Here is a 17,373-nt window from a genome sequence, read left to right on the forward strand (position 1 = left end):
ATAGTCCCACTTGTTTATTTTTGCTTTTATTGCCTTTGCTTTTGGTGTCATATCCAAAAAAAAATTGTTGCCAAGACCAATGTCAGGGAGCTTTTTTCCTATGTTTTCTTCTAGGATTTTTTATAATTTCAGGTCTTATAGTTAAGTCTTTCATCTATTTCAAGTAAATTTTTGTGAGTGGTGTAAGAAAGAGGTTCCTTCTTTTGAGTGCATATCCAGTTTTCCCAACATAATTTATTGAAGAGACTATACTTTCCCCATTAACTTTTCTTGACTCTTGTGTCAAATATTAGTTGACCGTATATGCATAGATTTATTTCTGGGCTCTCGATTCTGTTCCATTGGTCAATATGTCTGTTTTTTGTGTGAATACAACCAGTTTTGATTACTATAGCTTTGTGATATAGTTTGAAATTAGGAAATGTATGCCTTCAGCTTTGTTCTGTCTCAGGATTACTTTAGCTATTGGGGGTCTTTTGTGTTCCATACAAATTTTAAGATTTTTTTTTTCTATTTCTATAAAAAATACCATTGGAATTTTAATAGGGAGTGCGTTGAATCTATAGATGGCTTTGGGTAGTAGGATATTTTAACAATATTAATTCTTCTGATTCATGAACATGGGATGTCTTCCCATTTATTTGTGTCTTCCATTTCTTTCATCCATGTTTTATAGTTCTCAGTGTAGAGATCCTTCACCTCCTTGGTTAAATTTATTCCTAGATATTTTATTCTTTTTGATGCAATTGTAAATGAGATTGTTTTCTTTATTTCTTTTCCAGATAGTTTGTTGTCAGTTTATAGAAACACAAGTGATTTTTGTATGTTGGTTTTGTATCCTGCAACTTTCCTGAATTTTTCTGCTAGTTCTGACAGGTTTTTTTTGGTGGAGTCTTTAGGTTTTTCTACATATAAGATCATATTATCTGCAAACTGAGAAAATTTTACTTCTTCCTTTCCATCTTGGATGCCTTTTATTTCTTTTTCTTGCCTAATTGCTCTGGCTAGGACTTCCAGTACTATGTTGAGTAGGAGAGGTGAGAGTGCTTCTTGAGCAGTTCTTATCTGATAGCGTCCATCACTGACTAGGTGTAGAAATGTTGCAGAGTTGGAAGGCATGGTCTGTAGAAGCAAAACTCTGACCCACTCACCTTAGTGTTATTTGGGTAAATGAAATGCTGCTTAATTACCTGCTTGTCATTCATCCTTGGTATTTCAATCAGAGACAGAGAGAGGAACTAAATTTCTTCCTACTTTTGTCAGGGTGTCTATTTTCCTGAGACAAAGCTTGAGTATGCCAGGCTTTCCTTAATACATCTCCAGTTACTTTTCCATGAGTGGAGATGCTTTTGTATCCTGCCATTAGTTTTCCGTTCTTCAGTGTATTCATTGTTTCATTCTTTCACCATTTTTAGCGGCAAGTTGGATTTTCAAGTGTTTCTGTGTTTTCCTGGGTGTGTTAGTGGGCAGTTGGGAGAGGTTGTATGAGAGGAGCAGTGAGGGACTTTTAACCATATGCCATTTTAGAATGAAAGTTTCCCAGCCAAGAAGAGTTTTTACTTTTCCAAAAAATGGTTAATTAAAACCCTACTCATCTCTTGACTATTTTACTATTTCCAGTATACCCTCTGGTGATGGACAATGGATCCTTTTTTTAATAAAACTAAACGAGTAGTGAAAATCTTCTTTCAATTATTCCTGCTACACAAGGCCCAACTTAAGAAATATTGTTGCTTGCTCTTGTCCCCTGGGGACTCCTAGATGCTTTTCTGTGCAGATCAGATCCTAAATAGGCTTGAGTGATCCTCCCATTTCCAACCCTCTGTCCCAGTCACAAATATGGGGTCTGTGGGCTCATGCACATGCCTCCACCCCTCAGCCAGGTAATCTTTCTTGTTCACTTAGTATCATTGCCATGAACATCAATGTCTAAATCTGTTGTAATACAGTGAGACCTTCTTGGCCCTGGGAAAACTGCTCTCTCTTAACATACAGCAGCTTTAGCCTGACACACCTTTTGACTTCTTCAATGTGCTTTTTAATATTTCTCTATCTTCTCCTGTTTTATCAGAGTGTCAACTGTAGGAACTTGATGTTTTTGGATTATCAAGCACTGAATCCTGTGTCCCTGTCTCTTGAAACCTTGTTGCTTCTGGTCTAATGAGAGTTGGAAAAATACACATCCATTTTTATGGGAATTGTGTCAAAAAATGAGATCCTGTGACTAACAAAATTTCCTGTGATGAGAATGAGTGGAGTATATGTGTTATCTCAACTGCCCCTTGTCAGTGTCACAATCCAATGTACACATCAGGATAGATGCAGAGAGGGCTGATGGCCACTCTGAGTTTATCATAACCAGTGTTTCAATATATACATAGCTTACATCTGTTAAACATACACAGGTGTTCTGGATGAAGTAATTAGCGAATGCCAAGAATTCTTAGTGATTTCTCAAGGAGCCCTCCCTCGGCCTCTGTTTTGATATTATCATGTTTTTGCTGTGCTTGTATATTTTTATCTCGGAGCAGGCAAGGCCTCCTAGGCAACGGCCCCTCCTGCTCCCAATATCGTTATAGTGTCTCCATCTGTGCCCCCAGGCAACCACTCCTGGCTTAGGTTGCCTCTTCCTGGAGGTCTTACCCGTCATTGGCTGACTGGCCTTCTCACCTCTGGGTCACAGTTTGTTGGCAAGCCTTTTCCAGTGATTATTAACCCTTCCTGCGTCAGGGGCGGCTACACCCCTTGCTAGTTTGTAAGAGCACTTCTAACTTCTATCTGTAGGTGGCTCCAGGCAAATGTGGTTGTGGGCCCTCTTGTGTAGGTGCAAGGATGCTGCCATGTTGCCATCACAGCTTCCATTGCTGCTCTTATGATGTTGCTGTGGGAGTTAGGTGACCATGGAGCCTTGTCTGGCCTTGCCAGCTTTTGTTCCCTGTGGAGGGCTCATAGATGCTTTTCTGTGCAGATCAGAGCCAGAACAGTGTAGACTCATGAGTTTATGTCTGAGTTTCCTGGACTGGCTTCTTGCTTGACCTTTTGCACAATTTTAGTCCCATCCTTTTGTCCCGTCACAAACATGGGGTCTCTGGGCTGGTGTACCTGCTTCCACCCCTTGGCCAGTTGTCAATGCCTGGTTTGGCCTGTATTATTTGTATCTTCTCAAATGGCCCCATGAATGGTGGTATCATCTCTGCCAGCCCAGCTACAGCTGGTTTTGGTGATGTCCAATCCATGGAGGTGAAGTGAGTAGGTAGTTTTTCCATGTGACACAAACTTGGCCTTGTTCCAACCCTCATTCACCCTCACAAAAGGATTTATCCCCTGGCATATACCAGAGAGCTTTAATCATCAAGCCACAGGTGGTTGGGCCTTCTAATCAGGCCTCAGTGTCTTGTCAACCACCTTCCTCCCCATCTCTTTCATCTCATGTTGCCTTGGCCAAATTGAGTTGAGGATCTGAAAGTCAAGCCCACTGCTGTCATGACTCTGCAATGCCAGACAGGAGGTTTTCTTCTCAGGCTCATCTAAACATTCAGACTCACAAGTCTTAATAGACCACAGTTGGTCCCAGCTTTCTCAGAGAGATATAGGAGAGGAAGCATAGCAGGAGTTTCCTACCTGGTATTATAGTTCACACATAGTCCTTTCAGCCTGAATGTTATTTACCGTTCAAGGGTCATTTTCACTGTACATAACGGTTTTCCGGTAACATAATTAACATTCTACATGTATCACGTTTTCAGAAAAGAGCTAGAAAGTTGATGCTAGGTCAGATTAGTCCATGGAGAAGGAGGGAAATGGCGTTTTTAACCCTTCACTCATGGGTCACTGGTTGCTGCAGATGACTGAGTTTAGTGCCAAATTGAATACTAGTGTAGACTCTTGAGAATGCCTTGAGGTTTCGGTGAAGAGCTTCTTGCTTACCCTTTTGTACAATTTTAGATTATCAAACTGGCTGGTATCACATTTTGGGGGGACAAAAGGACTGGTCTTTATTGTTTTTTGAGGAAGATTAGCCCTGAGCTAATATCTGCCGCCAACTCTCCTCTTTGCTGAGGAATACTGGCCCTGAGCTAACATCCGTGCCCATCTTCCTCTACTATATACGTGGGACGCCAGTCACAGAACGGCTTGACAAGTGGTGCGGTGCGTAGATCCTCACTGGGGATGTGAACTGATGAACCCTGGGCCGCCGAAGTGGAATGTATGAACTTAACCGCTGCACCACCGGCCCGGCCCCTAAAGGACTGATCTTTAAAAGAGAATAAAATATTCTCTGAGTCCAGAGAGAAAAGATCATAGTCATGTAATTAATTTTTAATCCAGTTGATGTAAAGTCTCTGTCTAGTAACTCAATGCCTGCACTTCTTCAGAGACTTCTTTCTGTTAACGTCTCTTCTTTTTTCAAATTAACGGACATTCTTTTTTAGAGCAGTTTTAGGTTTAAAGAAAAGTTGAAAACAAAAAGTTCAGAGAATTCCCATGTAGCCCCTCTCCACTGCACACCGCTTTCCCTATTATAACGTCTTGCTTTAGTGCGGCACATTTGTTATAATGGATGAATCAATATGGACATTATTATTACTAAAGTCCATACTTTACGTTAGGATCCAGTCTCAGTGTTGTATAGTTCTGTGGGTTCTGGCAAATGCACAGTGTCATATATCCACCATTACACTATCATATGGAATAGTTTCACTGCCCCCAAAATCCTTTGTGTTCTGCTTATTCCTTCCTCCCTCCTCCTAACCCCTGGCAACCACTGCTTTTTTTTTTTTTGTCTCTTTAGTTTTGCCTTTTCCAGAATGTCATAGAGTTGGAATCATATAGTTGACAGCCTTTTCAGACTGGCTTCTTTCACTTAGCAATATGCATTTTGGTTTCTCTGTGACTTCTTGTTCCTTGATAGCTCATTTCTTTTTGTTGCTGAATAATGTTCCATTATGTGGATGTACCATATATCTTTATCTTTTTACCTATTGAAGGACGTTTTGTTGCTTTCAGTTTTTGGCAGTTATGAATAAAGCTGCTGTAAACATCCACATGCAGGTTTTTGGGTGGACATAGATTTTTCGTTACATTTGGCTTAACACCTAGGAGTGTGAATCCTGGATCATATAGTAAGACTATGTTTAGCTTTATAAGAAACTGTCAGACTGTCTTCCGAAGTGTCTGTACCATTTTGAATTCTGGCCAACAATGAATGAAAATCCCTGGTGCTCCATATCCTCACCAACATTTGATGGTTCAGGACTTTGGCCATTCTAATAGGTGCATAGTGGTGTTTCTTTGTTGTTTTAATTGCAATTCCCTGATGACCTTGATGATATTGAGTATCTTTTCTTTCTTTCTTTCTTTTTTTTAAAGATTGGCACCTGAGCTAACAACTGTTGCCAATCTTCTTCTTTTTCTTTTTCCTGCTTTTTTCCCCAAATCCCCCCAGTACATAGTTGTATATTTTAGTTGTGGGTACGTGGCACGTGGCCTTCCAGTTGTGGCACGTGGGATGCCGCCTCAGCATGGCCTGACAAGCGGTGCCATGTCCGTGCCCAGAATCCGAACTGGCGAAACCGTGGGCTGCAGAAGTGGAGCGCGCGCACTTAACCACTGGGCCACGGGGCGGGCCCTTGAGTATCTTTTCATATGCTTATTTTCCATTGGTATATGTTCTTTGGTGAGGTATCTGTTCAGATCTTTTTCCCATTTTGAAATTGTGATGTTTGTTTTCTTTATTGTTGAGTTTAAAAGTTCATTGTATATTTTAGATGCAAATCCTTTATCAGATATATGTTTTACAAATATTTTCTCCCAGTCTGTAGCTTATTTTTTCTTTACCTTAACAGTGTCTTTTGTAAAACAGAAAATTTTAATTTTAATGAATTCCAGCTTAATTTTTTCTTTCATGGATTCTGTTTTTGATGTTGTATCTAAAAAGCCATCACCAAACCCAAGGTCATCTGGATTTTCTCCTCTATTATTCCCTAGAAGTTTTAAAGTTTTGCATTTTACTTGTAGCTCTGTGATCCATTTTGAGCTAATTTTTATGAAAAGTGTAGAGTCTGTCTCTAGACCTTCATTGTTTTTTTGCATGTGGATGTCTAGCTGTTGCTGCACCATTTGTTGAAAAGACTATCCTTTCTTCAGTAAATTGCCTTTGCTCCTTTGTCAAAGATCGGTTGACTGTATTTGTGTGGGTCTGTTTCTGCGCTCTCTGTTCTGGTCTTTTGATCTGTCTGTCCTTTGGCCAATAACACACTGTCTTGATTACTGTAGCTTTATAGTAAGTCTTGAAATTGGGTAGTGTCAGTTCTCTAACTTTGTTCTTTTAATTTATTTTTTCCCCATGAATGGTCGATATTTCCTTCTTTCTTTGCATGCCTCATAGTTCTTTTGTTTAAAGCAGGCATTTTGAATATTATAATATGGTAACTCAGATTATCCTCTCTCCCAGGATTTGTTGTTGCTGTTTATTGTGGGGTATGGTTGGTTGGTTGTTTAGTAACTTTTCTAAACTATTTTTATAAAAACTGTATTCTTTGTTGTGTATAGCCATCAAATTCTCTGTTCCATTAACTTAGTGGTCAGTTAGTGACTTGATGGAGATTTTCTTTTTTTTTTTCTTTTTTTGAGGAAGATTAGCCCTGAGCTAACATCTGCTGCCAATCCTTCTCTTTTTTGCTGAGGAAGACTGGCCCTGAGCTAACATCCATGCCCATCTTCCTCTACTTTTTATATGTGGGATGCCTGCCACGGCATGGCTTGCCAAGTGATGCCATGTCTGCACCTGGGATCTGAACTGGCAAACCCCGGGCCGGTGAGAAGCGGGACGTATGAACTTAACCACTGTGTCACCGGGCCAGCCCCAGTGGAGATTTTCTTAAATACTCTGAGATAAAATAAAACAAAGCAAAAACAAAACTCCTGATCTTGGCAGATTGGCTCTGTGCTGAAGCTCTTCTTCAATGCTGACCCAGGCTGTTTATAACTCTTCCTTGGCCTTCACATTCTGCTTGTACAGAAGCTAAAAGTTAGCTAGAGGTGAAAGTTGAATATTTTCTCAGCATGCATGTCTTTTCTGAGCATGCCTCCAGCCCTGGGCATGTGTGTGGCTTCCAAGATTCCCTCGTACGTGGAGCTTTCCAAAGACTTTTCTCCCATGTATCTCCTTTCCCAGCCTCTTCCTTCTCTGGCTTTTTGGTGTGTCTGCTGCTTGTCCCATCTGTTATTCCCTGCTCCAGGCAGCTGTGGCTAGTATATTTACCTTTAAAGGTTTTCAGCAAACACTGCCGGGGAGGCTGTTCTAGCCCTGAGAAAGTTCTGAGGGGCGTGAAACAAAGGCAAGCTGCTGAGTGGATCTCTCAGAAAGCCACCAGATGGGTTAAAACACACAACCGCAATTCTTGATAATGAGGTCTGTATTGCCTCCGCCTAGCAGGCTGCACAACTGGGAAAAACACCACATTAAATTATGGGGAAGAAATGACTCTGAAAGTAAATGAGGGAATCAGTGAGATTTTGTGTTAGTAAGTGGAAGTTTGAGAGCAATCCTCCAGTCTTTATACATCCTAATGTATATTATATTTCTAGAATTTGGACGCGTATCAAGATGCTCTGAAGAACAGCAACAACCCTTTGAGGGACTACCGCTTGAACATCATGACCAAAGACAACAAATGTGTTGTTAGAATCTTTAATTTTGTTTACATCGTGACCTTAATAGTTGGAACCATAATCCAATTCTCTGATGAAAGTAAATTTGCAGTAGACATGTCAAAAATAGGCCTTACTCATGTTCTGAAAGACTTGCCACCAGAAACCAAGGTCTTAGACATGTCTCAAAACTGCATATCTGAGCTTCACCTCTCCGACGTGAGCTTTCTCTCAGGGTTGAAAGTCTTGAGACTTTCCCGTAATAGCATCCGGTACCTTGATTTTAGTATTTTCAAGTTCAACCCGGATTTAGAATATTTGGATTTATCTCACAATCAGTTGCAGAAGATTTCCTGCCATCCTATCATGAGTCTCAAGCATTTAGATCTCTCATTCAATGACTTTGAAGTCCTGCCCATTTGTAAGGAATTTGGCAACTTGACTCAACTGGATTTCTTGGGATTAAGTGCTACAAGGTTTCAGCAATTAGATCTGCTACCAATTGCTCACTTGCATCTAAGTTGCATCCTTCTTGATTTAGAAGGTTATTATGTGAAAGAAAACCAGACAGAAAGTCTTCAAATTCCAAATACAAAAACACTTCAGCTTGTTTTCCACCCATATAATTTATTCTCTGTCCAAGTGAACATATCACTTAATAGTTTAGGGTGCTTACAACTGACTAATATTAAATTGAATGATGACAACTGTCAAGTTTTGATTAAATTTTTGTCAGACCCCATTAGACAGCCAACCCTACTGAATATTACCCTCAACCATGTGGAAACAACATGGAAATGCTTGGTTAGAGTTTTTCAATTCCTTTGGCCCAAACCTGTAGAATCTCTCCATATTTGCAATTTAACAATAGTTAAAAGCATTGGTAAAGAAGATTTTACCTATTCTAAAACGGCATTGAAAGCATTGAAAATAGAACATATTACAAACAGAGTTTATATTTTTTCACAGCAAGTGTTGTACACAGTGTTTTCTGAGATGAACATTATGATGTTAACCATATCAGATACACCTTTTATACATATGGTTTGTCCTCAGGCACCGAGCACATTTAAGTTTTTGAACTTTACCCAGAATGTTTTCACAGATAGTATTTTTCAAAACTGTTCCACTTTAGTTAGATTGGAGACACTTATCTTACAAAAGAACGAATTAAAAGATCTTTTCAAAGTAGGCCTCATGACTAAGAATATGCCATCTTTGGAAATACTGGATGTTAGCTGGAATTCTCTGGAATATCATGGACCTGATGGAAATTGCCCTTGGGTTGAGAGTCTAGTGGTGTTAAATTTGTCTTCAAATATACTTACTGACTCTGTTTTCAGATGTTTACCTCCCAGGGTCAAGGTACTTGATCTTCACAATAACAGAATAAGGAGCATCCCTAAAGATATCACCAGCCTGGAAGCCCTGCAAGTACTCAATGTTGCTTTCAATTCTTTAGCCGACCTTCCTGGATGTGGTGCCTTTAACGGCCTTTCTATACTGATCATTGACTATAATTTAATTTCCGACCCATCAGCCGATTTCTTCCAAAGTTGCCAGAAGATTAGGTCAATAAAAGCAGGGAACAATCCATTCCAGTGTACGTGTGAGCTAAGAGAATTTATCCAAAGTATAGGCCAAGTATCAGGTGATGTGGTAGAGGGTTGGCCTGATTCTTATAAGTGTGAGTATCCAGAAAGCTATAAGGGAACCCCACTAAAGGACTTTCATCTGTCTCAATTATCCTGCAACACAGCTCTGCTTGTTGTCACCATTGTGGTCCCTGTGCTGGTGTTGGCTGTTACTGTGAGCATCCTCTGTATCTACCTGGATCTGCCCTGGTATCTCAGGATGGTGTGTCAGTGGACGCAGACCCGGCGCAGGGCTAGGCACATACCCTTAGAAGAACTCCAAAGAACTCTCCAGTTCCATGCTTTTATTTCATACAGTGAACGTGATTCTGCCTGGGTGAAGAATGAACTAGTACCTTGCTTGGAAAAAGAAGATATACGGATTTGTCTCCATGAGAGAAACTTTGTTCCTGGCAAGAGCATTGTGGAAAATATCATAAACTGCATTGAGAAAAGTTACAAGTCCATCTTTGTTTTGTCTCCCAATTTTGTTCAGAGTGAGTGGTGCCATTATGAACTCTACTTTGCCCACCACAATCTCTTTCATGAAGGATCTGATAACTTAATCCTGATCTTGCTGGAACCCATTCCACAGAACAACATTCCCAGCAAGTATCACAAGCTCAGGGCTCTCATGACACAGAGGACTTATTTGGAATGGCCCAAGGAGAAGAGCAAACGTGGACTTTTTTGGGCTAACATTAGAGCTGCTTTTAATATGAAAGTAGCACTAGTCATTGAAAACAATGATGTAAAAACTTAAAAAACAAGTCAGGAAACCAAACTTAACTTAAGAAACCGTCGACTTGAATTCTGATGAACTCTATGGTTTTAAGTTATTGTCTGGATTGTGCCTCCATTATCTGCACGGGTTCAGTAGTGAAAACTGTGTTTGAACTGAGCTGGGGAACCATGCTGGAGGATGAGGTGGTGCTCAAACTTGCCAATTACAGATAGCTCAGTCTCTTCTGGTTTAACCACTCTGTTTCTCATTCAAACAGTCTCTTTCGAGTAAGTGCTCAGTCATTCAAGGACCTTTCCTCTCCTCTCTCCTCTCCAAAATGGATTCTGTGTGAGCAGGAGTTTATGGCACTTCATGGCTGCAAGGAAAGAATCAACCTCAGAACAGTATGCAGTGGTCCCTGGAGTGTCCTATGGTTCCTCATTGGCCTCTGGGTGAGCTTTGTCATCCTGTTCAATTTTGGGCCTTGGGAAAAATTTGGATGAGTTATGGAAAATAAAGAAGTGTTTTTTCTTCACATCCGAATAATAGTTTATTAAATTTTGGACACTGCCACATGAATATGCAATTAACCATCGGGACTCATGGCATAGTCATTTATGTAAATGGAGGGAAATATAGACTTTAGTCATTGGCTGTTGAGGCCCAAGACATGGATGTGTCTGCTTGCCAAGGAAATTCAGAGCCAAATTTATTTGTAATTGGTTATTGAATAGGGCTTTTCTGGCTATCTTAGAATTTTGGCTAATGCCTCGAAGCTGACAAAGGCAGGAAATGCCACCACATTTAAAAAAGAGATGTTAGACATAGCCAGGGGGGAATTATTAAGAAATAGCAGAAAGAGACCAGTGACTATTAACCCATATTACCCATTTCCAGAAGACTAGATTCAAAAGGGTGATTGGAGAGTCATTAGTAGAGATTTTACACGTGTGGGGAGATTGCTTTGGATTTCTTCCAAAGGTAAATGAGACATTTGTGAATGATGCTTGACAAATATAGGTGCTTGATAAATATTTATTGAATAAATGGACGAATGTTTCCCACCTGAAGAATTCAGATGGTGATAGGTTGGCTTGATCAGCCCAAAATGGCAAGATGAGGAGAGAAGGGAAGCAGCAATTGCAACATTCCCTTCCATTATCTGGCACAGCAAAAGCATGTGAGTTTCCTGTGGGCCATGTTGATCATGGGAAGGGTAGCTGGGCTTGAGTTTTCATGATAGGGCCTCAGCTAAAAGGCAGCCTGTTATGCAAGGGGACTATAGTGGTGAGAGGCCATGGGGTCATGGGGCAGAGGCGTATTGTGGGGGGTTGCTGCAAGAGGTCAACCAGAGAATGTGCCACTTGTGTCAAAGAACTGTGCAATGTGGGATCCAACCGAGGCCTCTAAATAATCCACTGATGCATCTGTGAAAAGAGCCAATATTTGGACTCTGCCGTAGTAAGAGACAGAGGCATGGTGGCCTATCTGCCTTATCCAACAGTTAACTGCAGGGAGATTTGCTGCTCTTTGTCTAATACACTCTCCTCTTGCAGTGGCCTGGGGACATCCAGAATATAGAGAAGGCAGAGAAGATGGAGGAAGAGTAAAGAAACTGACCACACTCCTTCCCCACTTCACTGCAAGAAAGGCCTGAGTAGGGGCCAAGCAGAAGTTTGAATTAGGTGTGAGACTGATGTTAAATTGGACTGACGTGGACATTTTAATGCCTGAAACACAGGTGCAATTACTAAAATGAGACATGTCACTAAAATATATGGGACCTGCCCAAGATTCAGGCTAGATCCTAAACAGATCCTGACAGGGGGAGGTTCAACAAAACCTGACTATAAGACAGTGGTTAGAGAGAAAGATAAAGCCCTTTCCTTCAGGACTTAGCTCATTCCATAAACCAGTTTCATAATTAATAATGGTAAAGAAATGAGCCTTAGTGAAATCTTATCAGAGTCATCTGGCTGCGCTAGCCCTTCCTTGTGCTTCAGGAGAGGACTTACTTTCCTTCCCTTTATGAAATGGTAAATTTCCTCAGCCTCTGTTAGACTGTTTCCTAAACAAAAATAACAACAATGACAAAGCTCAGCAAACAATCACAAACTGTGTCACACACTCTAAACGATCAGATGTTTTAAAATTGTTTCAGTGTTGCCCACAAAATATTGTTGATATTGAACATATAGAATTTTGACATTTTAACAGAATTTCACAAAGCCTGCAGTTTTTGCTTCATGAAAACACACGCATTTCAGACATGAAGATTCTATTGTAAGAGATCAATTTCTTTTTTAGATAAAGATTTTTTATCTCCAGGAATCCTCTTTCCTCTGTTGAATTCTTCTGGTTGCAAGTAGCAGATATCAACTTGAGAAAGGGGGTGTTTATTTGGAGGATACAGAGGTGTCTCAAAGAATTCAAAGGCGGGGACACAACTGAGCTCCAAGAAGGTTGGGGAGCAGAGATGGTGAACCACTCAAACTTTCTCACTATCTCCACTCTCTCGACTCCAGACCAATTAGCTGTTTGGGGGTAAGGGCAGGGATAGAGGAGTGAGGACTGGGACAGCCTGCCTCATGACCATTATCGAGAAGGCTGGAAGTCCAGGAGCAAAATGCCAGTATGTCTGGTTTCTCCTGAGGCCCCTCTCATTGGGAACAGACGGCTGTCTTCTCCATGTCCTTAGATGGCCTTTTCTCTGTGTGCACACATCCCTGGTATCTCTTGCTTTTTTTGTAAGGACGTATTGGACTAGGGCCCCACACTTATGACCTCATTTAACCCTAGTTACCTCTTTAAAGTCCCCATCTCCGAGTATAGTCACAGTCTGGGGTACTGCAGGGTTAGGGCTGCCACGTAGGAGTTTTGGAGGGTATGCAATTCAGCCCATAACAGATGTCTATGCAGATAAACTGAAGATGTTGTGACACACGTTGTGAGCTGTCACCAATATCCATTCTCCCTTTATTTAATACTAGAATGCACGAATTTTATCAGGGCACCTCACAACCCATCTAGAGACTACATTTCCCAGTCTCCCTGGCAGCTTGATGTGGATGCGTGACTAAATTCTGAGCAAAGGGATGTAGCTGGAACCTAAGTGCCACTCTGAGTCCTGTCTCTAAGAAAGATGAGTATGGATTCCTTTGCCCAAACGACCTTTCCTCTGTCTAAGAGATAAGAACTGGAGGAGCCATCTAGAACCTGGAGATGAAAGCCTCCTGTTGATGATGTGCTCCTCAGTCTAACATTTTGTGCTGCCCATGCCAGCCTCTCCCCATGTCCTGGACTGCTCACCTCTGTTATGTGAGAGAAGTAAATTACCTTGTTTATGCCACCATACTTTGGCTCCCTTTGATACAGAATCTTTGTCTGCACCCTCATGAAGACAGACATTTACAACCCACAGATGGTGGTCCAGCCTTTGAACATTTCCTGGCTATGTACACCTATCACGAGAGAAGAGTGTGCATGTTCCACTGTGCAACCTGGAGCAGAGCACGCACCATCCTGATCGAGCCACCAATACCTCTCACCTGTACGACTGCAGTAACCTCCTAACCGGCCTCCTTGCTCTTACTCTTTTTTTTCTTTTTGAGGAAGATTAGCCCTGAGCTAACTGCTGCCAATCCTCCTCTTTTCGCTGAGGAAGACTGGCCCTGAGCTAACATCCATGCCCCCCTTCCTCTACTTTTTATGTGGGACGCCTACCACAGCATGGTGTGCCAAGCGGTGCCATGTCTGCACCCAGGATCCGAACCGGCGAACCCCGGGCCGCCAAAGCGGAATGTGCACAGTTAACTGCTGCACCATCGGGCCTGCCCGGGAGTGATTGTTTTTAAAGTGTAAATTATATTAAGCCATTCTCTTGCTTCTAATGAGTTCTTAGAGTTAGAACAAAAGTGGAGTTCCTCATCATGACCTGCTGTTGTGGTCTGCCTGCCTGCCACTGTGAACTTACCTGTACGTCTCTTTCCTCTCTCTTCCTTGCCCACCACACTCCAGCGTCAATTGCCTTCTGGCTGTTCCTCAATGCGCCAAGTTGTTTCCCGCCTCTGTCACCTCTGCACCTGACACATGTCACTCCTGCCCTGAGATTAGTCTTTCCCTGGAGCATGCTTAGCTTGTTCTTGCCACTTGTGTCTCAGCTCAAACATCATTTCCTCAGAGAGGCCTCTCCGTAATTCCCAGTCCAAGGGGACATTCCCCCCAGACACTCTCCCCCACGTTGCTCCCCTTGGTTTTCTTTACAGCGCACATCACCTCTGAAATGATCTTGTTCACCTCTTTTCTGTTTCTCTTCACTAAACTATAAGCTCCAGGAGAATGAGAACCTTCTGTACCTTGTTCACTGCTTATCCCCAGTGCTGAGAACAGTGTGTGGCTCGTTATAGATACTGAGCAAATACTTGTTGGATGCACGAATAGCTCTGAATGGCATCAGGCATAAAACGTCTTTGAAGTCCTCATTTTTATCTTAAAAACCCATACGTGGAATATCCTCTCCATCCATGTTTGTGTGGTGCCTTCACATGCCCCCAATCTACTGCCACAATTTAAGAAGTTTGCCTTAATATGTTGCCAGTTCTTAACACTGTGATGAGAATAAAAATTAGGTTCCTAAATAAGATGACAAGTTAAAAGGGTTGAGACATGGGCAAAGCTGGTTAGGGAGGGCTGCTCAGACCAGCCCTGTTGGAAGGTCTTTGGGCAACCCGGGGGCGGCATAAGCGTCCTGGGCCTGTGGGTGGGAAGGCCCTCCAAAGGGAGGGCACAGTTGGTGCAAAGGTGGAAGTGGACGGCACCATGAACAAAGAAATGATCAAATTGTCAGCTTTGCTGGATATGTTTGTTTCCCAGGGCTGCCATAACGAATTACCACAAACTGGGTGACTTCAAACACAAGAAACTGATTCTCTCACAGTTCAGGAGGTCAGAAGTCCAAAATCAAGGTGTTGGTACTGTTGGTTCCTCTGGAGGCACTGAGGGAGAAATGTCCATGCCTCTCTCCTAGCGTCTGGTGGTTGCTGGCAATCCTTGATGTTGCTTGACTTGTAGATGCATCACTCCAACGTCTACCTCTGTCGTCACAGGGCAACGTGGCATTCTCCTCTGGGTCTCTTCTTCTGCCTCTGCTAAAAACACCGGATTCATCGGATTTAGGGCGCTCCTTAATCCAATATTGTCAGGTATTGGTTTGATGTGATTTGAAACCCACTTGTTATGGCTTAAATGAAGTTGTTCACATTGAGGAAGCTGTGTCAGGATGTTGTCGTTGACATCTGTTGTCATGGATAAGCACTCAGTAGCTCAGCTGTTGACCAGCGCTGTTCGGGGTTTATGGATAAGAACACGTGGAGGAGCAACTGTGGCTGGGTGATGTTTAGCCTTTAAATACCAAGGGTTTGTGAGGACTTACTCAAGGTTGTTCAGTCTGAGCAAGGCAACTATTGGCTGATGTAAACAGCTCTCCAAAGACCTTCGGGCATCAGCTCCCGCTGTGGTAGGGCAACTCTTTACCAGCAGTGGGGAAAACCTTGCAGCAGCCTCGTGAGGAACGTCATCTTGCCCGCCAGCACCACTGCCTTCATCCATGCCAATGTGCTCTAGCGACAAGGGGCTTTCACTTTGCTCTGGAAGCTGGATGTCAGCTCTTGGTTGGCTACAGTGATTCTCCCAAGAATCAACTCGTAGAAAGGTACACCTCAAACTAAATTTTTTTTTTTTTGAGGAAGATTAGCCCTGAGCTAACTCCTGCCAATCCTCCTCTTTTTGCTGAGGAAGACTGGCCCTGAGTTAACATCCGCGCCCATCTTCCTCTACTTTATATGTGGGACACCAACCACAGCATGGCGTGCCAAGTGATGCCTTATCCGCACCCGGGATCCAAGCCGGCGAACCCCTGGCCGCCAAAGCAGAACGTGCGAACTTAACCGCTGCGCCACTGGGCGGGCCCCTCAAACTAAATTTAGACTTTCCTTCTTTCATCTCCCCTTAGCCTAGAACAATAGTGGGATTAATCTATTATTAGAGCATGTGATTTCTTTATCTATTTATTGAGACATTATCCTGTATATTATTGGCTTGTGAAATTATAATTCCCACAGTGACACTGTGTTAAATAAATTATTGGCAAAGACAATCTCAGTCTCTAAGCATAATTTTTGCCTTGCAAACAAAACAATTGGTGTAGTCAGCAACCCAACCCAAAGTAATAATTAATATTGGTCAGTGCTGTGGGAGGTACCCATACTCCATGTCAAATTTGAAATACAGGTTAAGAAATTATGCCAAATTTATAACTGACCAAAATCTGGTAAAGCCCACTACTGGATTGACAAAATTTAAACCTAATAAAGGCATACTTTGGAGATATTGTGGGTTCCATTCCACACCAGCGCAATAAAGTGAATATTGCAATAAAGCAAGTTACACAAATTTTTTGGATTCCCAGTGCATATAAAAGTTTGGTTACACTATACTGTAGTCTATTAAGTGAGCAATAGCATTATGTCTAAAAACACGATGTACATACCTTAATTAAAAATGCTAACCATCCTCTGAGCCTTCAGTGAGTCATAATCTTTTTGCTGGTGGGGGGTCTTATAAAAAACACTGAGTCTGTGAAGTGCAATAAAGCAAAGTGCAATGAAACAGGTATGTGTGTATACTTAGCATCTATGGCATCCTACTGAAGTTATAAACAGCCTGTGAGTAGACAGAATGATAGTGCTGTTATGGTTTGGATGCTAACACTAGCCATAGTAATTATCTTAATACTGCTTTACCATATTGTAAATGGTTTAGAATGTTTTATTAAGTTTCTCTATAATAAAACATTTTGAACACTGTTTTGAAAGGCAGGAGGACAATAGCAAATATGCCTCACCATTAACCTTATACAAATTACTCAAGAGGTGGTTTAGGGGTAGAATGGATTATATATTAATGTCTGAGGATCCCTGGAGATCTATTGAATACTTAGTCCAGAAAAAGAATTAAGGAAAATCCAGATGTTGGCCTGATCACCCAACCCAGTGAGTTATATCCCATATTAAAAAGAGCAAATAAGGAAGAAATTCCAGTGCTCTTATTAGGAGCATTAAGTAACATAGATACTAATAGGCAGAAAGGAAAACACGAGCACAAAAAAGTAATTTCTAAGTAGGAGGAAATCCACTTCTGCTCTACGGGCACAAACCCACACCCTAAGGACAATAATTATTATAATCCTTTTGCTCTGGTAAATTTAACCTACTGGAAGCCAGGCCCATGAGAATAAGCAAAACCACACTAATGATAATTTGGAACCAATTAGGCACTGAACAGAGAGCTTATACGAGACAAGAA

At 41.8% G+C, this 17,373-nt stretch overlaps 3 protein-coding genes across 8 annotated transcripts in view; 2 read left to right on the plus strand and 1 right to left on the minus strand.

Annotated features, from left to right (window-relative positions):
- Nucleotides 1-10,548, plus strand: part of TLR6 (toll like receptor 6) — a 28,004-nt gene extending 17,456 nt beyond the window's left edge. For all 3 annotated transcript variants that reach the window (XM_014827391.3, XM_044767689.2, XM_014827390.3), the window contains one exon: nt 7,591-10,548. In XM_014827391.3, coding sequence (XP_014682877.3) covers nt 7,591-10,050 — 2,460 coding nt within the window. In that variant the 3' untranslated portion in view covers nt 10,051-10,548. The remainder of the gene's footprint in view (nt 1-7,590) is intronic.
- The window catches only part of FAM114A1 (family with sequence similarity 114 member A1), a 166,275-nt gene that overhangs the window by 91,186 nt on the left and 57,716 nt on the right, over nt 1-17,373 (minus strand). The window lies entirely within an intron of this gene.
- Nucleotides 1-17,373, plus strand: part of TLR1 (toll like receptor 1) — a 66,635-nt gene that overhangs the window by 17,134 nt on the left and 32,128 nt on the right. The gene's annotated exons all lie outside the window — the stretch shown is intronic.

Source organism: Equus asinus, chromosome 3, assembly GCF_041296235.1.
Source record: "Equus asinus isolate D_3611 breed Donkey chromosome 3, EquAss-T2T_v2, whole genome shotgun sequence".
NCBI lineage: Eukaryota > Metazoa > Chordata > Mammalia > Perissodactyla > Equidae > Equus > Equus asinus.